Genomic DNA, 24968 nt, shown 5'->3' with positions numbered 1-24968 from the left:
TCTGCACTCAAGCGGCTCCCTGTGCATCGCCGGAGCCGCCCCGAGCACGATCGCTTGACAGCACCGAGCTCGTGCTCCGGGAGCATCTCCTCCTGCCGCGGTCTCCGGGCACACCGCCGGGTAAGCCACCCGCACGAGCTCCTCCGTCGAGGTATCCGGGCACGGCGCCGCGGAAGCCACCCGCACGAGCTCCTCCGCCGCGGTCTTTCGGGCACGCCGCCGGAATCCACCGACGAGAGAGCGCTGTTGGGGGAGGAGTTGTGAGGCTCTCGGGTGTCTCCGGGGAGGTCGGAGGTGTGTGGCTGTGGGTGTGGTCAAAGTGAATGGATAAGATGCCTGTGTTTGTTTCGTTCGGTGGCTCGCCATCCAGCCTGAACGTTTGGAAAAGATGACGTGGCAGCCTATGTACTATGATTCGTGCTGGAATAAATGGACGGCGATGGAGCCGTTCGGGACGAGAACATAGATTCCTGACGTTCGGGAGTTATTGATATCGTTTTTTAAATGATTGAATTGTGATAACTAAAATTTTATATGCAAATTCTAACAATTTGACATTAATCTAATTCATCTAACTAAAACTAATTCTAAAATTTCTAACATTTCTATATATATAACTAACATTTCTAATATTTCTATAACTAAAAAACAAAAAAATTGCTAACATTTTTATAAATATTTCTATAACTTAAAAACAGAAAAATTTATAACATTTCAATATAACTAACATTTCTAATATTTCTATAACTAAAAAACAGAAAAAATTCTAACATTTTTATAAATATTTCTATAACTAAAAACAGAAAAATTTCTGTAACTAAAAAACTAAAAAACAATGTGTGTGTGTGGACATGGCGACCGGGGCAGGAGCTCACCGGCGAGGCGAGGCGACGGGGGGCGGCGACGGGCGGCGACGACGGGGATGGGGACGGGGCGGTGACGACGGGGACGGGGACGGGCCGGGCGAGGATGACACGGGACGACGGGGCGCGGCGCGGCGACGACGGGGACGGGGACGGGGCGGCGACGGGGACGGCCTGGGCGGCGATGACTGGGACGGGGCGGCGACGGGGGAATCGACGAGGGGTGGCGACGGGGGGCGGCGGGCGACGGGGCAGAGGAGAAGAAGCAGATGAGAAACTGATTTTTTTGAAGTGTTTTCTTATATAGGATGGGCCTTTAGTACCGGTTGGAGCGACCAACTGGTACTAAAGGTCAATTTTGGCCAGGCCAAGCGGCGGGAAGCGCCCACCTTTAGTACCGGGTGGTGGCTCCAATCGGTAGTAAAGACCCTCCCTTTAATACCGGTTTGAGCCGCCACCCGGTACTAAAGGGGTGCGCTCGCGCTGGTGCGGTGCGTCATGTTTAGTCCCACCTCGTTAGCCGAGGGGCGTCCGCACTGGTTTATAAGCCCCAGTGCGGTAGCTCTCTCGAGCTCCTCTCCAAAGCAGGCCTACTGGGCCTAACTGTTCTGTGCTGCCCTGTGGGCCTACTGGGCCTTCGTGGGCCTGCATCCTGGCCCAACAACAGGTTGGGTTTCTAGTCGTATGCAGGCCGTTGTGGCGCAGTAGGCGGGCTTTTTATTTTCTTATTTTTTTTGCTTTATTTTTTTATTTTTTGAGTTGTTTTTTTGCTGTATTTAGAGTTTCTTTGTGAATATTTTTTGCTTTAGGTACAAAAAATTACAAACTTTCTATTAGTGCCGGTAGTTTACAATTTGAATAGTTTACATTTTGAATTATTTGAAATTTGTGTGAATCACTAGTTTGTGAATAACTTAACTTTGAAAATAGATTTTTCAGTGATACTTTTTTCTTATGTTTAATATTAGTGTGTTTTATCATTATATTCAATTTGGTAATGCTTAGGTTATTTAAAAAATGAAATGCCTTTGTAACGGATGAGTTTTCGTCCGAAACCCTGATACTTTAAAAGAGATTGTCCATTTTATACACGAAGTGCATCCAGTTTTTGCGGTAACCCTCTCTACTTTTTTGCACATGCTATGTGGGTGAAATTATGATACCATGCCAACTTTCAACCTTTTCTGAGTTCATTTGAAATGTTTTTCAATTTCAGGGTCATTTAACTGAAAAAATCAGTAAATGCATGAAAGAATTTGTTTGCACATAAAATTTCTTCGCGTTTCAAATGCCAAAACACATAACTACCTTAACTATTATAGAGATTCCCTCCTGGGTGTGAAACACAGAAGAAAGTGATGATAGTGAAGCCGATCACATCCCAGATCTTTGGGTGTGAAACTTTTTCTTTGCGTGTGTCCCTTTGCGCCATAGCCATGGAAAATTTTCATCATTTAACTGGATGCTCGGGTCAATATTCACTGTGAATGGAGCAATTTCATCAAACTTTTCATAATCTTCTGACATGTCTGTCTTGTCATCCACTCCCACGATGTTTCTCTTCCCAGAAAGAACTATGTGGCGCTTTGGCTCATCGTATGATGCATTCGCTTCCTTATCTTTTCTTTTTCTCGGCTTGGTAGACATATCCTTCACATAGAAAACCTGTGCCACATCATTAGCTAGGACGAATGGTTCGTCTGCATACGCAAGATTGTTGAGATCCACTGTTGTCATTCCATACTGCGGGTCTTCCGTTACCCCGCCTCGTGTCATATTGACCCATTTGCACCGAAACAAAGGGACCTTCAAACCACGTCCATAGTCAAGTTCCCATATCTCCTCTATGTAACCATAATATGTTTCCTTTCCCGTCTTGGTTGTTGCATCAAAGCGGACACCACTGTTTTGGTTGGTGCTCTTCTTATCTTGGGCGATCGTGTAAAATGTATTACCATTTATCTCGTACCCTTTGAAAGTCATTATATTCGAAGATGGTAACTGGGACAGCGAGTACATGTCATCTTCAATAGAGGCGTCATGCATGGTACGTGTCTGCAACCAGCCGGCGAAACTCCTGGTTTGTTCACGTGTAATCCAGTCATCAGACCGCTCCGGGTGTTTGGAGCGTAGAAAATTCTTGTGTTCGTCCATATACGGAGCCACCAAGGCGGAATTCTGTAGAACTGTGTAGTGTGCTTCAGTGAGAGAATGTCCGTCCATACATATTTTTTGATTCCCTCCTAGCGTGCCTTTTCCATCCAGTCTGCCCTTATGCCGCGATTCAGGAACACCAATCGGCTTAAGGTCAGGAATAAAGTCAATACAAAACTCAATGACCTCCTCATTTTCATGGCCCTTGGAGATGCTTCCTTCTGGCCTAGCACGGTTATGAACATATTTCTTTAAGACTCCCATGAACCTCTCAAAGGGGAACATATTGTGTAGAAATACAGGACCCAAAACGTTAATCTCTTCGCATAGGTGAACTAGGACGTGCGTCATGATGTTGAAGAAGGATGGTGGGAACACCAACTCGAAACTGACAAGACATTGCACCAAATCATTCTCTAACCTTGGTATGATTTCTGGATCGATTACCTTCTGAGAGATTGCATTGAGGAATGCACATAGCTTCACAATGGCTAATCGAACGTTATCCGGTAGAAGCCCCCTCAATGCAACCGGAAGCAGTTGCGTCATAATCACGTGGCAGTCATGAGACTTTAGGTTCTGGAACTTTTTCTCTGCCATGTTTATTATTCCCTTTATATTCGACGAGAAGCCAGACGGTACCTTAATACTGAGCAGGCATTCAAAGAAGATTTCCTTCTCTTCTTTGGTAAGAGCGTAGCTGGCATGACCCTGATGTATGCCGTCTTTTCCATGCATACGTTGCTGGTCCTCCCGTGCCTCAGGTGTATCTTTTGTCTTCCCATACACGCCCAAGAAGCCAAGCAGGGTCACGCAAAGATTCTTCGTCACGTGCATCACGTCGATTGCAGAGCGGACCTCTAGGTCTTTCCAATAGGGCAGGTCCCAAAATATAGATTTCTTCTTCCACATGGGTGCGCGTCCGTCAGCGTCATTCGGAACAGGTTGTCCGCCAGGACCCTTTCCAAAGACTACCTTCAAATCCTTGACCATATCATGTACATCAGCACCAGTACGGTGGCGAGGCTTCGTCCGGTGATCCGCCTCACCTTTGAAATGCTTGCCTTTCTTTCTTACGGGATGCCTGCTCGGAAGAAATCGACGATGTCCCAGGTACACATTCTTCCTACAATTGTCCAAATATATACTGTCGGTATCATCCAAACAGTGCGTGCATGCGCGGTATCCCTTGTTTGTCTGTCCTGAAAGGTTACTGAGAGCAGGCCAATCATTGATGGTCACGAACAGCAAGGCCTTTAGGTCAAATTCTTCCCCCATGTGCTCATCCCACGCACGTACACCTGTTCCATTCCACAGCTGTAAGAGTTCTTCAACTAATGGCCTTAGGTACACATCAATGTCGTTGCCGGGTTGCTTAGGGCCTTGGATGAGCACTGGCATCATAATGAACTTCCGCTTCATGCACAACCAAGGAGGAAGGTTATACAAACATAGAGTCACAGGCCAGGTGCTATGGTTGCTGCTCTGCTCCCCAAAAGGATTAATGCCATCTGCGCTTAGACCAAACCATACGTTCCTTGCGTCATCTGCAAACTCCTTCCCGTACTTTCTCTCGATTTTTCTCCACTGCGACCCGTCAGCGGGTACTCTCAACTTTCCGTCTTTCTTACGGTCTTCTCTGTGCCATCGCATCGCCTTGGCATGCTCTTTGTTTTGGAACAAACGTTTCAACCGTGGTATTATAGGAGCATACCACATCACCTTGGCAGGAATCTTCTTCCTGGGGCGCTCGCCCTCGACATCACCAGGGTCATCGCGCCTGATCTTATAGCGCAATGCACCGCATACCGGGCAAGCGTTCAAATCCTCGTACTCACCGCGGTAGAGGATGCAGTCATTAGGGCATGCATGTATCTTCTGCACCTCTAACCCTAGAGGGCAGACAACCTTCTTTGCTTCGTACGTACTCTCGGGCAATTCGTTGTCCTTTGGAAGCATATTCTTTATCATTACCAGCAACTTTCCAAATCCCTTGTCAGATACACCATTCTCTGCCTTCCATTGCAGCAATTCCAGTGTGGTGCCCAACTTTTTCTTGTCAGCTTCGCAATTCGGGTACAACAATTTCTTGTGATCCTCTAACATGCGCTGCAACTTCTTCTTCTCCAAATCACTTGCGCAGTTTCTCTTTGCATCGGCAATGGCCCGACCTAGATCATCAGCGGGCTCATCTGATGCCTCTTCTTCAGCTTCTTCCCGCATTGCCGGCTCAGCTTCTTCCCCCATTGTTGTATCATCGTATTCAGGGAACCCATGGCCAGGATAGCTGTCGTCGTCCTCTTCTTCTTCATTGTCTTCCATCATAACCCCTCTTTCTCCGTGCTTGGTCCAAACATTATAGTGGGGCATGAAACCGGACTTAAACAGGTGGACGTGAATGGTTCTTGACGTAGAGTAATTGTGATCATTCTTACAGACTAAACATGGACAAGGCATAAAACCATCCGCCCGCTTGTTTGCCTCAGCCGCAAGCAGAAAAGTTTGCACGCCATTAATGAACTCGGGAGAGCATCGGTCATCGTACATCCATTGTCGGCTCATCTTCATTACACAACACCGAAAAGACCAAATTAATACAAGTTCATACATAAAGTTCATACAAGACTTAAATGCAACAAACAAATAACTCTCTAACTAAAGAATTTAAATGCAACAACAAATGCGATCAAGATCGCAACTAAGGTAACAATTGATCCAACAGCATAATGATACCAAGCCTCACTATCAATGGCATATTTTCTAATCTTTCTAATCTTCAAGCGCATTTTCTCCATCTTGATCTTGTGATCATCGACGACATCGGCAACATGCAACTCCAATTCCATCTTCTCCCCCTCAATTCTTTTCAATTTTTCTTTCAAATACTCGTTTTCTCTTTCAACTAAATTTAACCTCTCGACAATAGGGTCGGTTGGAATTTCCGGTTCACAAACCTCCTAGACAAAAATATCTATGTCAACTTGATGGGCATAATTTGTCATAAACACGAAATGCAACAACTAGTTTTAAAAGAGAATATACCACATCCGAATCATAACAAGGACGAGGGCCGACGGGGACGGATATCAAAACCATGGCACTATGTATAACAAACAACGTACGGGTAAGATAATTATACGAGTAACTATATATCCAAATCACACAAACATCAATTTGGTAATGTAAAACATTCATGAACAAGAGGCTCACCACAAGGTGGTGCCGGCGACGGAACGGTGCGGGCGATCGACTGTGGTTACGACGGAATTTAGAAGGCACTAAGTAAACCACACCTACATATGCAAACTAAGTGTTATTTTTGACATCAAATTGCATATAAATCAAATACTAGCACATATATTTCCTCCCAAATTACTAAACTCATAAATTAATCACTATACAAAGCATTGCAAGAGCTAATCTAGCAATGAGAGATGAAAGGACAAAGTTGCTAACCTTTGTGATCATTTGAATGGATGGGGGCCTTCAAATCTTGACAAATTTTGGGCAAAATGTGTGATGAGCTCGAGAGGAAGAGGGGAAGAACAGAGAGGAGAGGGGAAAAGGGAAGAACAGAGTGAGCTCGGGTGAAAGAAGGGTTTATGTAGAACGGCCTTTAGCACCGGTTCGTGCCACGAACCGGTACTAAAGGTGCTGGAGGGGCCTCGGGCTGACAACATCCTGCCACCACTCACTTTAGTACCGGTCCGTGGCACGAACCGGTGCTAAAGGTCGGCCACGAACCGGTACTAATGAAAGCGACCGGCTAGCCGTTAGAACCGGCACTAATGCACACATTAGTGCCGGCTCAAAAGCAAACCGACACTAATGTGCTTGACATTTGACCCTTTTTCTACTAGTGTGAACATGCGACGATTCTAGCAGCTTCACGAGTGGCGATGCCAGCACCAAAAAGCTATGGGTTCAAGTGCACTAATTTCTCTAGAATGTCTTAATTTATATTATTACACAAATATTAATAGAACTAGGGATGCAGGTTGACCTAGGAATCTTCGCCAATTTTCTACTCATCTGACGCATGCTGGGTTGCGGTCACAAGCTTAGGTCCAGGGAAAGCCCGCGCAGTGCCAAAGATCTATACAGCAGCTGGCCAGTTCACTTAAAATTCAGTTGCTATTGACACACAAGTCCTTGCAGCATAGCGGCTCCTCGCCACCTTCCTACAGTAGAAATCGAAGTGAGCTGTAAGGAGAAAAAACTGGGGAATTAGATGGATGGAAAGAAGGTACTCCAACGATACCAAGTGAGCTGGCAGGATGCAGCATACTCGGAAGAAGCAAAACCCCTAATAGTAAAAGGAAGCAGTTTCCATGCCGGATCTCAGTTTCGATTACCATCTCCCAAGGCCAGGTAGTAAAACTAAAAGTAAAAGTAAAAGCAGAAGCAAAAGCACCACGCCGTGCATCTTTGTTTTTAAACACAAAGGCTGCAGACATGGTAGTATTAGTATACAAACCATAAGGCCATGCATAGGTAACATCGTAGTAGCAATCATGAAAAAGTACTGATGAAATTAAGACACGTGACTCATGAAATCACGAAAAAGGAAGACATAATTTGTGGAATGTAGGAGATCCACACCAACAAATACATACATATATAGGGCCTGTTTGATTCCAATAAGTCACCTAACTTATAAGTCAGGTGACTTAAAACCAGTGACTTATAAGTCACGTCTGTTTGGTTCTCATCTGACTTATAAGTCACCTGACCACACCTTCCCACCTTATTTTTTGATGTAAAGGTTGTGGGACCCACGCAAAAGAGGTTGACTTATAAGTTTTAAGTTGGGGTGGAGCAACTTATGACTTATAAGTTGGGGTGACTTATAAGTTGGGTCTGCTTGGCAAAATAAGTCACTTTTTCCACTTTTCGACTTATAAGTTGGTGACTTATTTGAAACCAAACAGGCCGATAGTTGCAGAAATACTAGTGACCCAACACGACTCAACCAATAAAGTTAAATGAAAATTATCACAAGCAATTCCTTAAAAGAATACTAGAAAAGTTAACTGTTAGTAAACCGAGTCACCCAAAAAATACATGAAAATCATATGGGAGCCGGTATCTTCAAAAAAGAAAAGAAATAGGATTACAGTGCTTCAATTTTATTTATTCTTGAATCAAACACCGAGATACTTTATGTTCATAGATCCAAGCGTTGCAATGGATCCAGGATCTCAGATGCAAGACACCACAAGTTCTAAATTCTGAAGGTGTGATTGTCCTTACATACCTTGTGTGAACGAACATTAAAGAATTTTTGAAGAAAAAAAAATCATCTCCCATATCTAGCACACATTTTCTTTTTTGCTACAATAATTGTTTTCGCGCATTCTACTCCTGCCAGGAACTCCGTGAAGAAACATTCACATGATCTGTACACCTAAGCAAAAGAAGAGAAGTTATTCCTTTAATGCATTATTTTCTAAAAACTTCAGAGATGATAATAAAACAGATAGATGACTAACCAGCATTTATGAGGAAACATAAAACTTGGGGAAGCAAAAAACAGTGTCAGGTCTATTCTGCAGTAGCTTGGCAAAATCTTCGCCATAAAAGGGTGGCATATTTTTGCTACACATCTTATCAAGTCCATCTGTTCGATCATTTTCACAAGTCATTTAGATTGTAACTTTACACAAGCATCCTATTATTAGCTAAAGCGTAAAGCCTGCCTCCAGCAGGGCCCTACATGGATCCTATTTATGAACTATAATTCAATTTCCCCGATGAACCGAGGATAACTGCAATGCGAAGGTGTGGGCATAGTTCGTTTAGCCACCAATTTCATGAAAATGTCAGATAACACCAACGGCAAATCAGTTAAATGATAGACCATTCAGACGCCTAACAATGGGATTATGCGGTCATAAGGCAAGACCAAAGTTATGCATTTGTTCAATCTAAAATTTCTCATCATGAAAAGCAACATCTTGATCACCCCTGAAAGGAAGACAACCATAGAAACAGGAGGATCTCAGAATGCTAAAGAACCTAGATGGAACAAAGTTCTTGTGAGCGTGAAATAAACTCTATCTCAGCAGGGAAAACATAAAAAATGGTGCAATTAACTAGGACGAAAACATACATGGACTCACAAGTAGCTCCATAATTACCGTAACAAATCCTCTGGCAGATCACATGACCAGGAACACTCGACAAATGTTGGAATGCATTATAACGATATAAGCAACAATGGTGGATTTTACTTTGAAGATGCACCCAGCGGACCACCAACAAAAACAACAAGAACAACAAAGCCTTTAGTCTCGAACATGTAGGGGTAGACTAGAGCTGAAACCCATAACATCTCGAAACCAACTCATGGCTCTAGCACGTGGATAGCTAATTTCCACGTATCCCTATCAATGGCTAGTTCTTTGGTGATATTCCAGTCCTTCAAATCTCTCTTTATGGACTTCTCCCATGTCAAATTTGGTATACCCGACCTCTGTTGACATTATCAGCACGCCTTAGCCGTCCGCTATGCACTAGAGCTTCTAGAGGCCCGCGCGGAATATGCTCAAACCATCTGGGCGATGTTGGACAAGCTTCTCTTCAATCGGTGCTACACCAACTCTATCCCGTATATCATCATTCCAGACCCAATCCATTTTTGTGTGGCCACACATCCATCTCAACATGCGCGTCTCCGCTACACCTAACTGATGCACATGTCGCCTTTTAGTCGGCCAACACTCATCGCCATACAACATTTGCGGGTCGGATCGCCATCCTATAGAACCTGCCTTTTAGCTTTTGTGGCACTCTCTTGTCACAGAGAACGCCAAAAGCTTGGCGCCACTTCATCCATTCGGCTTTGATTCGATGGCTGACATCTTCATCATATCACCCTCCTTTTGCAGCATTGACCCTAAATATCGAAAGGTGTCCTTCTGAGATACCACCTTCCCATCAAGGCTAACCTCCTCCTCATGTACTCAGTTTTAGTTCTACGAAGCCTAAAACCTTCCGATTCCAAGGTTTGTCTCCGTAGCTCTAACTTTCTATTAACCCCCGGCCGAGTGTCATCGACTAGCACTATGAGATATCTCGTATATCCCTTGTGACCTCATCCATCACCACAACAAAAGGATAAGGGCTCAAAGCTGACCCTTGGTGCAGTCCTATTTTAATGGGGAATGTCACCATCACTTGTTCGAACACTTGTCACAACATTATTGTACATGTCCTTGATGAGGGTAATGTACTTTGTTGGGACCTTGGATCCCACCACATGACATTCCACGATATCTTATCGTAGGCCTTCTTCAAGTCAATGAACATCATATGCAGGTCCTTCTTTTGCTCCTTGTATCTCCCCATAAGTTATCATACCAAGAAAATGGCTTCCATGCTTGACTTCCCAAGCATAAAACCAAACTGATTTTTGGTCACACTTGTTATTCTTCTTAAGCGATGCTCAATGCCTCTCTCCCATAGCTTCATTGTATGGCAAATCAGCTTAATTCCACAGTAATTAGTACAACTTTGAACACACCCTTTGTTCTTGAAGATTGGTACTAATATACTCCGCCTCCATTCTTCCGACATCTTATTTTCCCCAAAAATGAGGTTGAAAAGCTTAGTTAGCCATACTATCGCTATGTTTCTGAGGCCTCCACACCTCAATGGGGATACAATCAAGGCCCATCGTCTTGCCTCCTTTCATCCTTTTTAAAGCCTCCCTGACCTTAGAATCCTGGATTCACTACACAAAACACATGTTGATATCATCAAAGGAGTGATCCAGTTCAATGATAGAGCTCACATTTTCTCCATTCAACAGCTTGTCGAAGTACTCCCGCCATCTATGCTTAATCTCCTCGTCCTTCAACATGAGTTGATCTGCTCTGTCCTGGATGCATTTGACTTGGTCAACATCCCACGTCTTCCTCTGGCCATCTTATAGATGTCTCTTCCGCCTTCCTTCGTATCTAAGCGCTGGTAGAGGTCCTCATACGCTCGACCCCTTGCTTCACTCACAACTCGTTTTGCAGTCTTCTTTGCCACCTTCTACTTCCATATGTTGTCTGCACACCTATCCAGGTGTAGACGTCTGAAACAGTCTTTCCTCTCCTTAATAGCCTTCTGGACATCATCGTTCCACCACTAGGTACCAAACTCCTCTGAAGCCACCTTATGAATGCAAGTCGTCATCTTCATCCACATATTGTTTGCATCACCTCCTTCCCAAGGGCTTCCACCACTTCGTTCTAGTGAGTTTGGCGCGCTTATTCCACTAGACACGAATCCAAAAGCGGAATTCAGCCACCACAAGCTTATGTTGAGGGACAACAGTCTCTAGGTATCACCTTACAATCTAGGCAAGCACGTCTGTCTTCTCTTCTCGAGAGGTCGAAATCAATCTGGCTAGAGTGTTGACCACTACTAAAAGTCACTAGATGTGATTCTCTTTTTTTAAAGAGGGTGTTAGCTATGTTCATGTCGTAGGCTAGAGCGAAGCTTAAGACATCTTCTCCTTCTTGATTCATGATGCCATAGCTAAAGCCACCATGCACCCCTTCAAAACCTGTGCTAGATGTAGCCACGTGGCCATTGAGGTCTCCTCCTATGAAGAGCTTTTCGCCAGTAGGCACACTCCTAACCATGCCCTCCAGGCCTTCCAAGAACCCCCTCTTGGTGTTCTCATTGTGGCCAACTTGTGGGTCATACACGCTGATAACATTAAGAACTAAGTCCCCAACTACCAGCTTGTCCAGGATAATCCGGTCCCCACACCTCTTGATGTCTACCACTCCATATTTGAGGCTCTTGTTGATCAAGATACCTACTCCATTTCTGTTTTCAGTTGTTCCCGTGTACCACAACATGGAGCCGGTATCCACCACCTCTTTCACCTTCTGTCCCCTCCATTTGGTTTCTTGGATGCAAAGGATATCAACAACTCTCCTCACCGATGTATCAACTAGCTCCCGTAGCTTACCTGTCAGGGACCCTACCTTCCAGCTATCTAAGAAGATCCTACTAGGCTTGGCTAGCTTCCTTACCCTTTGCACTTACCGAGTCAAATGTGAAGACCGTTGCTCATTTTTCATTACACCCGGGCGTCGATGTAGCGCACCACTAAGGATGCAACAACCCAATCCTTGCTTACTTGTCACCGTATCCAAATCAAGATACGACGCGCCACCAAGGGGGTGACGGCCCGGCCCTTGCCCATTTGACACCACACCCGGGTTTCGATATGGCACGTCGTTAAAGAGGGTTACTCCCCAACGTGATACAAAATGCACAAATTCAGAGATATCAATTTTTAGAATGTGATTTTACTTCCATATTGAAAGAATTAAGAAGGAATAGGATAACACAGACATGCTCAATACGCACACAAGATGATGAGCATGATCTCAAAAGAAACGCAAATACTAATATGACTCGATACCCTTCTATTCTCTTGGATCCTCACCCTGGAGGCTTCTCCCGATGCTGCTCTGTAGCTTCCAGCATCACAGACTGGCACATGCTGGCGCGGCCTTGACCTCCATACCGACGCCAGCTCCACTATCCCCTGGTTAAGCCCCTGTCAGCTTCTCCCTCACCTGACGGTACCATCAGTTCAATGCTGAGTCTCAACCATTTTACTCTTGACCCAGTTCTACCCACTCTCATCCTATAGCAGGATTTGGGACTGGGGAATTCCATGGCCTCATCCCTCAATGCTGCCTCTCACCACCTCACACATGGCAGCAACTTCTGTAGTGTTAGTAACAAGTCGAAGCAACTATCTATTGGAGACATTTTACTTTGCACACAATAGTTCATTCTCTCTCTTCCTAGTAACAAGCTAAGTAATAGCTTGTGAAGATGCTCTTGGTGTGCAACTAAACCTAAATTTGCAAGGGAAATTGCAAACCTTCTGGTTAAGGTTCGATGGATAATTTAGATTCTGCAAACTCATGCTTTTATAGTAGTAAAGAGGTATAGATACAGAAAATAAAAACAGAGATCATGTTGCTCATATTGATGCAAATACAAGTTATTTCTCTTGCAAATAAATAAATAATAGAGAAGGCCACATATGCAAAGTAGAACAAGCCGCATTAATGTTCTCTATATTATGCAGCAATGAAATAGCCACACCTGAATACAAACTAGATGCTGGGTAAACAATGTTCTTGTATTGTTAGCTTCAGGCCTCACAAACTAAGAGCAATCAAAAGGCACTTCGACTAATTTCTAGCTCATCCACTATGCAGTTGGCTGGAATGTACCTGCAATATTCAGAATCAGCATCGGTCCTTAGTCCATGTAGTGAGGTGTTGTTTGGACAAAAAGCTCCTCATCTTCTTCATCATCATCGTCTTCGTCGGCACCTACCCAGTTGCTTGGGTGATGCTGCGAACGAGGGTTATCAACCACAACTTCTGTAGCAAAACAAAAAGCCAATCAGCTGAAAATTCAGTGCCAACACAAATGTATGCATTTGAGTTCAATGGGTGTTTGCTGAGATAGTTAACCAGGAGGCTCTTCCAAGTGATCCATTTGCACAGGCTGCTCTCTGTAGTATAAACTAGTGAAGGAAACAAGTTACCAGAAGTAGGATAGCAGAAATAACTTACGACTCAGATCTTACAACTCCCCAGTTATGACTCACAACAAATGAAAAATCTGCATTAACATCAAATATGTTGACATGATTTGCCAGTTACTTGTAGGAATTAATAAATGGTCGGTATATGATTCTTTTATGGAGTTGGTATATGAACTAATTGCAGTAACCAGATGTATTTGATTGCTTCGTCAGTAATCATTCTCCACTGAGTCTCTACAAAATGATTTCCTTTTGGACTCGACATCTTATATCAAAAGGCATATCTCCGACAAATAGAGTATATTACCATTGGTATGGCTGTAATTTCACTCCCAACACAAGTTCAAATTACCTTAAAAGATGTTATGGTTTGAACTAGCTGAAATGGAGTAGATACCCCAAAACTCTGAGGAAGATAGGTTAGTGAAGCGAGGGTTTGTCTGTGTAGTTCTACAACATGTGTTCCCGAAAGATTCCATCATGAGGGATGCTGGTATAGTGGTACTTCCTCCGTCCCAAAATATAGCATGTATTATAATTTTTTCCTAGTCAAAACTTGTAAACTTTGACCAAGTTTAGAGGAAAAATATCAACATCTAAAACGCCAAATCAATATCATTAGATTCATCATAAAATATATTTTCATATGGACTATAGTTGGTATTGTAGATATGGATAAATTTCTACTAATCTTGGTCAAAGTTTGTGAACATTGACTTACGCGAAAACCAAATGTACACTATATTATGGGACAGAGGGTGTATTATAATCCCAACTAAAGCATATCTCAACTATACTAGCTCAAATACCTAGAGAGGATAGGGAAATGACTTCTGTTATTGTGCCTGATTAGCTAATTTGATAGCTGCAAGGAGATATGCCAGATATATAGCTGCAAGTCCTGACTTTTGTGGTACCAAATTATATCACTCAAATAAATAATACTCCCTCCGTCCCAAAATTCTTGTCTTAGATTTGTCTAGATACAAATGTATCTAGTTACGTTTTAGTGTTAGATACATCCGTATCTAGACAAATCTAAGACAAGAATTTTGGGACGGAGGGAGTACTAAGTAAAGCGACTTAATAGGATACATATAGTTTGCGTTATATGTCACTGGTAGCTTGCAGGGAGCATTGGTATTGGGAAGCACTGATGTGTCATTCAGTACGTTAGCTCTTCCATTTCTCTCCTTCTGGGCACGATTTTCTGCGTTAGCTTCAAAGCTTTTGGGAGTAAGACCTGTTCAAGAAAGTTTGCTTATTTTAGATAGCTTTGATGATAGATGAACAGGACAGTGCTAGAATTAAGAGATCAAAGGAACTTTCTAGCACCAGCAGGTTTGATTACACCAGGCATGTGAAAGTCCATGCACTGTGATCTGACATTGACCTCACAAAAGTGTTCAACTGGTCATGATGTTTCATACAGGCGCTTTGGCTGTGTCTCCTCTCATCAGATCACAATGGTGCATAGTTCAGTGTAGGAATGCATGCCTGGAGTGTGACCATATCGATGGCTAACAAGAACCTTTTGCCAAAATGACACACACCTGAAAGCTCTGACCATATTCTTGTATGGTTTGAGACATTTTCTGGAACTGGTGATGGTGCAGCAGCGGCAGCCCTTGGTTCTTCTGCATGATGTGCTGATGTAGGTGGCTGCTGAGGAACACTGCCATCATTTAGTTGTGATACAAGCATAGTGGCTAGAACTAGAGTTACATCGAAATTAGAACTTGATCCATCATCGAATCCAAATCTTGGAGCCAACAGTACAGGTCTGCAATTCAAACGAAGCCTCATGGGTCATGGGGACCAGTCAGAAAACATAACCAAATTCAACAAGTAAACTACTTACTCGCCAGCCTTCTGATAGAATAGGAGAATATCAACCTCACATCCTTCACAAAATGTTAAAAATGCCTAGATTGAAAGAACAGAAAATAAATATGTATATAAGATATCGATTCAAAATGCAAAACATGCATGCACAGTTTTGTGCTGGGCATTGTGGGGCTAGCTAGAAAATAGGCATGATTGACCTTCCTTCTCCTGGTGGCCATTCAATTTGGCACTCACTAATTTTGACAATACATATTGAAACAGTAAGAAAATGAACCAGATATTGCTTCTTCATCATACATCATAACATGACTTCCTGAGACATCATCCTACAGCCATACAAAAAGCACTTTCTCTCTAGTAAGCACTAGAATGTCGAACCTCGCTGAACAATCACCTAACCAAATTCACTCTCTAGTAGGCTCTAGTAAGACATATCTGTCAGATTTGTGCAGTCACAGGTACCAGACCAGAAGACAGAGCCATCAATTGCCAAACCCTTGTTGTGTTGTTTTAGAAAGCAGAAATGAAGATAGTATTTCCTATTCTGAGCTCGACTACAAGTGAGGACACACACATACAGTTATTTCCTGAAACCACTTCTACTTCTACAAAGAACTATTCCTTGACTTGGTTAAAGGCAAATAAGTTCCAATTAATTTCCCATTTCAAAGGAGACATTACCTTATTTCTTTTAAAGTTGACGATCTAAATCTTTTGGCATGAAGAAAGAAGAACAAATCATAGAATCACCTTCAATTCTTTCACCCCGAATGTGACATCTACGGGATCCCCAGCATGCTCATACTCCAAGAACTCCTCTGCTGGATCGATCCACAGTTGTGTGTGCAGCCTACTGTCGTAGTCATCTGCAATTCCCAAACCACGTCACAGTTGACAGCCCCATAGAAATTTCACCACCACGCTATTTTTTGACAGCCCCATAGGAAGGAAACCTTTACCTTTGGTCGGGTCGATGTAGCTTAGGAGCTCGACTGCCTTCCCCCCAGTGCCATCATCGACGCCAGGCAACCGTGCAGCAGGCTCGGTGGCAATAACGGTGAGCTCCTGCAGCGAGGACTGGAAATTGGAGAGCAGGCGCGTGAGGTCCCGTGGCCGTATGGCGAGGCGGCTGGGGAAGCCGTTGCGGTCGAGCGCCAGAGTCTGCACGTCGGACTCCGCGCTGCACGAGATCCGGTGCGTCTTCTTACGCCCTTGACAAGACAAGACGCGAGAAGGCACATCATCAGCTCAGAGCGGCAAATTTTGGGAAAGAGCCGAAACGGCAAAAATTGGCGGGAAAACAGGGAAAATGCGCGCCGATGTTGACAAAAAATGGGGAAATTTTGAGCACGTCAATGGCAAAACCCTAGAGGGAGGGAGGGATGGGCTGGGAACATGTACCGCTGACGCAGTGGATGACGAACTCGAGCTTGGACGCTTGGGGGTTTGGGAGCGAAGCGTTGAGGCGGTCGATCGCGGAGGTGGGCGTGCGGAGCACAGCGAGGACGGACTTGAGGAGGACGCTGCACTGGAGCGGCGTGGACGACGGCGCGGCGTCGGCGGGGAGGTGGAAGTGGTCGAAGAAGTCGCGCGTGAGGGAGACGGACGCGAAGGCCGACCGCGAGCTGTTGAGCGTGTGCAGCTCCAGCTGTAAGCCGAAGGCGAAAACATGAGATTAGAAATCGTGAGAACCGGCCGCCGCGCTCCGGTGAGGAATGGCATGTGTGGGCAGCGAGGGGAGACGGCGCACCTTGTCGGGGTAGGCCTGGAAGACGAGGTCGGAGCCGATGCGGGCGAGGCAGGTGACGCAGCGGGAGAAGGTCCGCAGCGCGCCGCCGCTCATCGACAGTTCCATGGCCTGTCGCGTTTGGGGGTTTCGGGGGAAGAGGAGGAGCGGGAGGAAAAAGAAAACGGGAAGGAGGGCGCGACGTGGGCTTCGGAGTATTGGGCTGGGGCCCAGCCCAATAACAGCACGCCACGGCCCAAGGAGGAGGCTGCGTTGCAAGCGCTGTCTGTCTCGCTGCCGGTGGGTCCACGACAGGACGCTAGGGTTTACGAGCCCTCCCTCTGGCCGCTCCTGCTATAAAGTCCCGGCCTCACACACCCTTGCGCCGCCGCCGCCGCACCAGCTTCTCTTCCTCCTCCCGCAGCGCCTCCTCGAATCCAAGAGATCAAGGTGCGTCCCTTCCCTGCCAACTCCTTTCGGTAATCTGTTGCTCGATCTTGGATGTCCACCTTCCTGCGTGTTCGTCGATTCGTTCCCATCCTGCGTCTTCACGTCTTCTTCTTGTCACCAAGTATATTATTGTTAGCGCCGTAGTGCTTGGTCAGGATCTATGGCTAGCCTAGGATGCGATGCTTTGCATACCGCAAGATGGACTGCTGGATTCGTGGTTAAGCGCGAGCTTGTGTCCCAGATCCTGTTATTAGTTTCGTAGTAATAATTAAGTAGGAATCGATTCATGCCGTTTGTTAGGGTGAATAAGAATTTCTGTTGATGTCGCTAGATTCTTGGAGACAAGGCTGTGGCTGGACATGACCGACTTCCCATGACCTCGAGCTTTCAGCTTTCCTCTTGTGCTTAGTTTGTGCCTCAACTGTTTCTTCTTCCATTTGCAGTCGCTGTTGTTGTGCCACTCCCCCTCCAGCCGCCGTCATGCAGAACGAGGTGGGTGACATGGTGGACCTCTACGTCCCCAGGAAGTGGTATGTCTCATGCGCTCTCTCTTTAGTCTGATGGCGTATGTTTTGCACTTGTGGACGCTAATCATTTTCTTCTGCTTCTTGCAGCTCGGCCACCAACAGGATCATCACGGCCAAGGACCACGCCTCTGTCCAGATCAACATTGGTCACGTTGATGAGAATGGCCTCTATGATGGCCGCTTCACCACCTTTGCTCTCTCTGGGTTCGTCCGTGCTCAGGTAATCATCTTTGTTGTAATTGATTGATTCAACTATGTGTGTGGTCACAAGTTTGCTCTCATCAAATTACTATTTTCAGTGATCGTGTTACTGTTGATGAAATAGTAGTAAACTCAGTCCTATCTTTGAGGAAATGGAACAAGTGTTTGATATTTTCTATTGGTGCTGCGTACTTGCTTATGTTAAAACCTGATAATATTGACCATGAACATCTATTTTCATCTTGTCCTTGCACCCAAGTAATTGTTTGAAGACTTGTCTACCTTTTAGTTCTGAGTGTTCTAGTTATCTGATTCAAATGGATGCTCAGTGTCATCATGTTATCAAATGGATGCTCAGTATTACCATGTTATCCACTTTGGTTATTGATACTTCCTCTGTAAACTTGTATAAGAGCGTTTAGATCACTAAAGTAGTGATCTAAATGCTCTTATATTAGTTTACAGAGGGAGTACTTTGAATTCAATTTGTTGGATTACACATTAACTAAAAATTATTTGAGCTGTTTTGATAATTGTTGGGTGCATTCATGTCTTGTATCACATTCATTACTGGGCTCTTATCGCTTGTTATGTTTTGGCAGGGTGATGCTGATGGCTCCCTGGACAGGCTGTGGCAGAAGAGGAAGGCTGAGATCAAGCAGCTCTAGATGTTGCTAGTAGTTTTACCTGGAACTTGTGTCCTTCCCATGTCTACCTAGCTCTTGGATGTCTGTGGTTGGTTTCAGTTGCTGCTATGGAAGCTAAGACTTGATGTCACTTGGCCTGGTTTATTGTGAACATGTTTTGAGTTTAATCTGTGTTGAATGCTTGATATATGTCCCTTATCTCGTTGCTTATTGTTATACTGATGATTTGGCCCTTATCTCGTTGCTTAATCTGTATTGAGTTGTTTGTCCCTTGTTATTCTTTACTTCAAAATGCATGTACAAGAGTAACAACTGTAGCAAATTCGTGGACAGCAACTGCGTTTTGGCCAATTGAAATCCTTGGATTTCTAAGACGTGAGACGCTGCACTTAGGCCTATCTTATTCCATCACACTATTTCCGTTATTCTGGCTGACGATTGATGCTGTAAACTGCTTGCTAAGAAACTCTGGTGCTATCTTGCCGTTTGCTCCTTCCGGGTAGAAGCCACCAGCGATATGCTCGTTGCCGGTGAGGTAGAGGATCCTGAGCAACTCGGCCGGTGTCCGGGCGTAGGAGGGAGTCCCTGTCGGCGGAGAGCACGTTGGTGCAGATCTTGCCCTCTGGGCCGAGCTCGGGCGGCACAGTGAGCCCCTTGTCCTTGACCCCGCACTTCCCCAGCTGGTTTCTCGTGGCGGAGAACTCTGCCACGGTGATCCCCTTGTAGGGTGGCACCGTCTCGTGCTTACGCTCGAAGAGCAGCGCGCGGAAGACGGCGTCCTGCCCCGCCTCCACGCCTAGCAACCCTGCAAGTAGTTGCAACAAATACAATGGCGTCCTTGTTACCAACTATGAATGGTGCCGATGTGCATGGATACGATGTTGGATGGTCGATTTGAATTTGATTACATGTTTAGTCTGGTAGCCGTCGATGATGGGGTTGGAAGTTGAGGGCAAAGTTGTTGGCGCTCAGGTCGATCTTTGGCCTAGGGAACCCACCCACCGTGTTCTGGATGGCCCTGCAACCAAAATGAAGGGCGTCATATGGATTTAAAGTACCAACTTGCTTCCATCTAAGTGGATTTTCATCAACGTAATAATAATAATCAACGCCGAACGCCGCGTGGAGGAAGAAGTCGGCCTCGGTGTACTCGAGGTTCAGCGCGAACTGCATCGGGTCGACGTCGTACGGGAACACCGGGACCGGAACGTGCGGAGCCGGTGGCTGGCAATGAGGCCTGCACTGCCGCCGCTGACGCCTTGGCTGGAGGGCAGACCGCATGGCCGGATGATGCCCTGCATGAACAGGCTAAGGCTAGGACTAGGAGGAACAGGAGCAGCAGGAGAGGAGTCACTGTGTAGGTGCGAGATGATGCCATTGCCATCCTAGTACTAGTTAGCTAACTCGAGGAAGGTATATGGTGTCATTGCTAAATTTATAGCACGTCCAACAATCTGGAAGCTGCCCTTCTGAATTGAAACAAACAAGCAGCTAACCACCCTTCTTTGACCGTGATTGTTGCCGAGGTTACCTCCTGCTGCAAGGTAAACATTGTGCGTGAGAAATCTGGAGTAGATGGTTGATGCTTGGAGGTATCCGGAAATATCACTTTCTACAGAGTCCAGCTGCTTCACTTCAAATTGGATTGCCATGGTCCCAAAGTATCGTCTCAATTTTCTTGAGCCTATCTCCGCATCACCCGTATGCAGGCCGCAGATGCTATTTCTAGGTGAGAGGCGAGTTTCTGTGGATCACTTCGTCAAATTTTTCTTCACTGATGACATGTTTATACACGGCAGTTTTTATGTGGTTGTTGTCAGGGTGTCCACAGAATTCATGCCTTTCATTGTTTAAGTGGTGGCTTGATCACTTCAAATTGGAGGGACTATTAGGCCAAATTCCCATACTGTAAAAAAAGTGAAGAAGTGTCAAACCAAAATACCCAATAAGCATAAGCGGGCTGCCCCCTCAACTCAACCCTGACGAGTACGCAAACTTGGTCAGGGAGAATTTAGACGGTGCAACTTTTTGTGCCATATCTTTCAAAACCAAGTTGTGTACCATCCGGTTGCCTATGGGGGACGCCTTTCCTTTGCTGGGAACTTCAGGTAGTATTTGACAACCTTGTCTGTAATGGCAGCCACATGCATCAGCTACCTTCCTGACTGGAATGAATCGCACACGATGCAATACTTTTTATCTTGTGGTTAAGCTTCCAGCTGAGGCGGTGGTTAAACTGCCATGTAAACAAATATATGAGAGTGTTTAGGAAGTACCTTTCTTTTTTCCAGTGGGGAAAAGCACAGGTTTGTACGACAAGATGTCCCACCGGATTTGGCTGGTCCAAAATTCGGCCGGCCACTTAGCAGCCGCCCGATCCCATTGCCCGAGACCGTCTGATACCCCGCCTCTGAGTCCGCGACTCCGTCTTCCGTGTGCGGCTCCGGCGAGGGCAACGGCCGCCTCGCAGCTTGCACCCCGACGCCTTGCAGCCTCTCCGTTGCCGATCGGTTACCATCGATCGGTTGCAACTTCCATTGTTGTTGCTCCATGTTGCAGCACCCCCAATGAGCCGTCGTAGCCCCTTGCCGCCGATGCTTGCTGCACTGGATTGTGCGAACGACAACACCAGTCAACGCCGTTGAATGGATGTAGCAGAAAACATCGCCGGTCATAGCAAAAGACGACGACGGTTGCAGCAAATCATTCATCGTCGCCGTTGGGGGGTTGCAGCTCCGCCATGGTGGGTGTAGCAAAATCTCTTGCCGGTAATAGCAAAATCCGACGACGGTTGGAACTTTTTTTATCTACTGTTGAAGTTTTTGTGACAATGGTTGCAACTTTTTTCAGTTGCGCGGTGCCGCAGTTGAAGCTTTCTCTATCTACAATTGAAGCTTTTCTGACAAATGGTTGTAGCTTTCCTAGTTGGGTAGTGCCAATTGAAGCTTTCTCTATCTACAATTGAAGCTTTTCTGACAAATGGTTGTAGCTTTCCTAGTTGGGTAGTGCCAATTGAAGCTTTCTCTATCTATCGTTGAAGTTTTTTTCATCTGTGGGTTGAAGCTTTTTTGGTCCACGGTTGCAACACTTGTATACGTGTGGTTCCGCGTCTCACCTCCGTCCTAGCGGCAGGCAGCGGTAGCAGCGCCGTCAACGACCTGCAACATGAGATGGGTGTAGAGCAATGCCCATGGCCGTGGCTACATGGTTTGCTCTCGCGAAAGAGAGAGATAGAGGATGGGTTATGCTCATCAAAGAAGAAGAAAATAAAAATGATTGGCTGGGGAAAAGATAAGCTTGAGGGGAAATTGGGACATTAGTCGCATGATCTTCTTTGAACCGATGGCACGTGCAGCCAGCGAAACGCTTCGGCCGATCGACTGTTGTAAGGCCAACTCCTACGCGCAACCCCAACCGGACGTATGTTTTGTCCGGATTCTGCCTGTTTGGGTCGGGCAAAGGGGTGTTGTCCGGCCGCCCCCGACCGAAATTGGCCGATACGCCCAACTGATGGACGCATTTCGTCCAGGCTGCCATGAAAATTGAAGTAAAACCTAAATAGCTCACGCCCATAGCCATGTCAACATCCATAGTTCATGCCGGCTAGAGTGCCAGCGGCCGGCACACATGCCAGTCTACAAAACAACACCCAGGGTTCACGCTGGCACACTAGCCAGCGGCCGACACACTTGCCAGCGCACAAAAAAGGTCATAGTTCATGTCTCTGGCCCCTAGTTCATGCTGGCATGCATACAAGCTGGCATACAAAATGATGTCGCTCTTGGTTGTAGCTCAATCTTCTAGATCGAGCATCGCCTTTTGCTTCTTTTCGAATCAACTCTCCTCTTCGGGAACATCGCGCTCAAGTCGACCATCATGATCTCCACCTCCTTCGCCATGAAAGCTATTGCCACCTCTTTTGTGTTGTTCTTGGTGTTGGTGTCCTCAATCTCGAGCTTCTTCGTCTGGACGGCCTCCTCAATCTCGATCTTCCTTCTTTTGACATCCTCCCAGAGGCGGAACCAGTTTCTTAAAGCCTAGGGCTAAAACTAAGTAGCTGTAAATGATGCCAAATACAACCACCTCGCAAAAATATCTCAAAAAACTCCAAATATCACACATCTTGAATTTATATTTTATCATTTTAATAAATAAAAATGGTACATAATTTAATTTAATATCACCAACATTGATTCCGGTTGATACTTCCTCCGTTTCATTTTAGTCCGCATATAAGATTTGTCTTATGTCAATCGTAGTAAAGTTTGACTAAGATTATAGAAAAAATAGTAACATTCATAATATAAGATAGATTTCATTAGATTCATCATTGAATTAACTTTCATATTGTATCTCTCTAGTGTTGTAGATGTTGATAACTTTGTATATAAATTTAGTCAAACGTTATGATGTTTGACTTGAGACAAATCTTATATGTGAAGTAGTAAAAATGAAACGACAGGGGTAGAACGGAACTAGAAAAAAAATACTACCTCCAATGCAAAATAAATGTCGTGGTTTTAGTTTTCAACGCGAGTAGGTGATAACACAAACAAGAGATTGCCTAATTTACACGCCCGGGCGATTGTGGTGAGGGAGCACAACAGGAGAGGAAAAAAGAGGGCTGGAAAGGGGTTGTTCTGACAAAGTGAGATGATTTCTACATACGCGTGTGGACTGGGGCGGTGCAGCGTGACTTCCTCTCCACAGGTTTTTTACGCAGGTCCGTAAAAAAACTCTAGCGATTGATTCGGAAGCAACCAACCACCGTCCGTTGTGAGAACTCCTAAGAAGCAATGCAGGCTGACGCCTGGGGCTGGGCTTCTATAAGGCTTTAAATCTGACAAAAAATCCTATTGGGTACATAGCACTAATTTGGCTACGCTTGGGGCTATAGCCCCAGTTGCCCCAGGCCTAATTCCGCCTCTGCATCCTCCTCCATGTCGAGCTTCTTTGTTTGGATCTTGATGTAGGCCTTCATTTGCTCCTCTTTTTCTTGGTGCTTCCTCTCGTCCCTTGCTTTCTTTTGGGCAATCATGCCTTGCAAAGTTTCTTGCAAGGCAAACGATGCTGCATCACGCTTCTCGTCCACCTTCGAGTTGGTCTTATGCCTCTGCTACTTCACTCCTTCTCCATGCTCAACGACAGTCATTGGCCCTCCATTATTCTTAACGGCGGCATATTGACCTTTAAACTTGGGGCAATCTTTGATGAGCATCCAACAATGGGTGAGGGTGAATGGCTTGTTCGCATGTTGGACCTTGAAGGCTTCCAAAGCTTGGAATGCCTACACAATAAAAGTGTAGGTAAGAATGTAATAGTGAAGGACAAAAAATGCAACAAACATGAACATGGCATATGAACAAAGTGAAGAAGTTCATACCATGTCACCCACGCCTAGGCTACTCACGGGACGGGCTTCAATGCTCTGAAGCGCAGAACAAAACTTGTTATACTTGTTGGATAAACCCCCACTTCTTTTGGATTGAGTTGATGCCATAGGTGCTTGCAAAATTATAGAGCGAAAACTTACTACGTTCATGGAAGCTGGCATAAACTCTCCCCCAAAAAATGTCTCCTTTTTGCTCGACACCGATCTTGGGATCTTGCCCTATTTCCTTCCAACTTTTGCAAATCAACTTGTCCTCATCTTAGGTGTATGATCCCGCCCGAATGCTTTGCCTCCTCTTTTGTGTGTTTTCTTTTAGGGTAAGCTCATCGATAAACAATGGCTCCTCCTCAATATGTACGCCATCTTCTTTGTCTTGGCAATACATGTCTCCATTCAATGGCTCGCTGATACATCCATTTTGCATCATGTTTTCCTACTATTATTTTTATTGTTTTAGAGTTATATTTCACTTTTTGACGCAATTCTAATGCCTTTTCTCTCTTAAATTTCAAGTTACATCACAAGAGGGAGATTAGCGGCAATTGGAATTTTGGACCTGGAAAGAGCTACAACAGAGATAG

The 24968-nt window shown here is 45.2% G+C and overlaps 2 protein-coding genes and 1 pseudogene across 2 annotated transcripts; 1 reads left to right on the top strand and 2 right to left on the bottom strand.

Moving 5' to 3' along the window:
* Positions 1-8125: 8125 nt before the first annotated feature.
* On the bottom strand, positions 8126-17344 carry LOC123097497 (cell cycle checkpoint control protein RAD9B). The gene is made up of 11 exons (XM_044519262.1): positions 17195-17344; positions 16846-17092; positions 16404-16655; positions 16195-16310; positions 15458-15522; positions 15150-15379; positions 14692-14839; positions 13523-13563; positions 13277-13429; positions 8510-8637; positions 8126-8424 (listed from the first exon to the last, which is right to left on the bottom strand). Exons 1-9 carry the CDS (start codon positions 17297-17299, stop codon positions 13305-13307), a joined length of 1329 nt encoding a protein of 442 aa, XP_044375197.1. The 5' UTR covers positions 17300-17344; the 3' UTR covers positions 8126-8424; positions 8510-8637; positions 13277-13304.
* Positions 17345-17470: 126 nt separating this feature from the next.
* LOC123097498 (40S ribosomal protein S21) lies at positions 17471-19180 on the top strand. Its single transcript, XM_044519263.1, has 4 exons — positions 17471-17620; positions 18064-18150; positions 18235-18367; positions 18951-19180. The coding sequence occupies exons 2-4, from the start codon at positions 18101-18103 to the stop codon at positions 19014-19016; spliced, it is 249 nt and encodes an 82-aa protein (XP_044375198.1). The 5' UTR covers positions 17471-17620; positions 18064-18100; the 3' UTR covers positions 19017-19180.
* Positions 19181-19373: 193 nt separating this feature from the next.
* Positions 19374-20379, bottom strand: LOC123097499 (desiccation-related protein PCC13-62-like; annotated as a pseudogene).
* Positions 20380-24968: the final 4589 nt, after the last annotated feature.

The sequence above is a fragment of the Triticum aestivum genome, chromosome 4D, assembly GCF_018294505.1.
Source record: "Triticum aestivum cultivar Chinese Spring chromosome 4D, IWGSC CS RefSeq v2.1, whole genome shotgun sequence".
In the NCBI taxonomy this organism is placed as follows: Eukaryota; Viridiplantae; Streptophyta; class Magnoliopsida; order Poales; family Poaceae; genus Triticum; species Triticum aestivum.
This window is presented reverse-complemented; position numbering and strand designations above follow the sequence as displayed.

Bases quoted from the DNA above. Each gene is read 5' to 3' on its own strand.
- LOC123097498 (XM_044519263.1), top strand. From the start codon at position 18,101: ATGCAGAACGAGGTGGGTGACATGGTGGACCTCTACGTCCCCAGGAAG. The intron at 18,151-18,234 runs GTATGTCTCATG...TGCTTCTTGCAG, and splicing joins CTCTACGTCCCCAGGAAGTG to CTCGGCCACCAACAGGATCA. The intron at 18,368-18,950 runs GTAATCATCTTT...ATGTTTTGGCAG, and splicing joins CTGGGTTCGTCCGTGCTCAG to GGTGATGCTGATGGCTCCCT.
- LOC123097497 (XM_044519262.1), bottom strand. From the start codon at position 17,299: ATGGAACTGTCGATGAGCGGCGGCGCGCTGCGGACCTTCTCCCGCTGC. The intron at 17,093-17,194 runs GTGCGCCGTCTC...TTCGGCTTACAG, and splicing joins TCCAGGCCTACCCCGACAAG to CTGGAGCTGCACACGCTCAA. The intron at 13,430-13,522 runs GTTAACTATCTC...GTTTTGCTACAG, and splicing joins TCACTTGGAAGAGCCTCCTG to AAGTTGTGGTTGATAACCCT.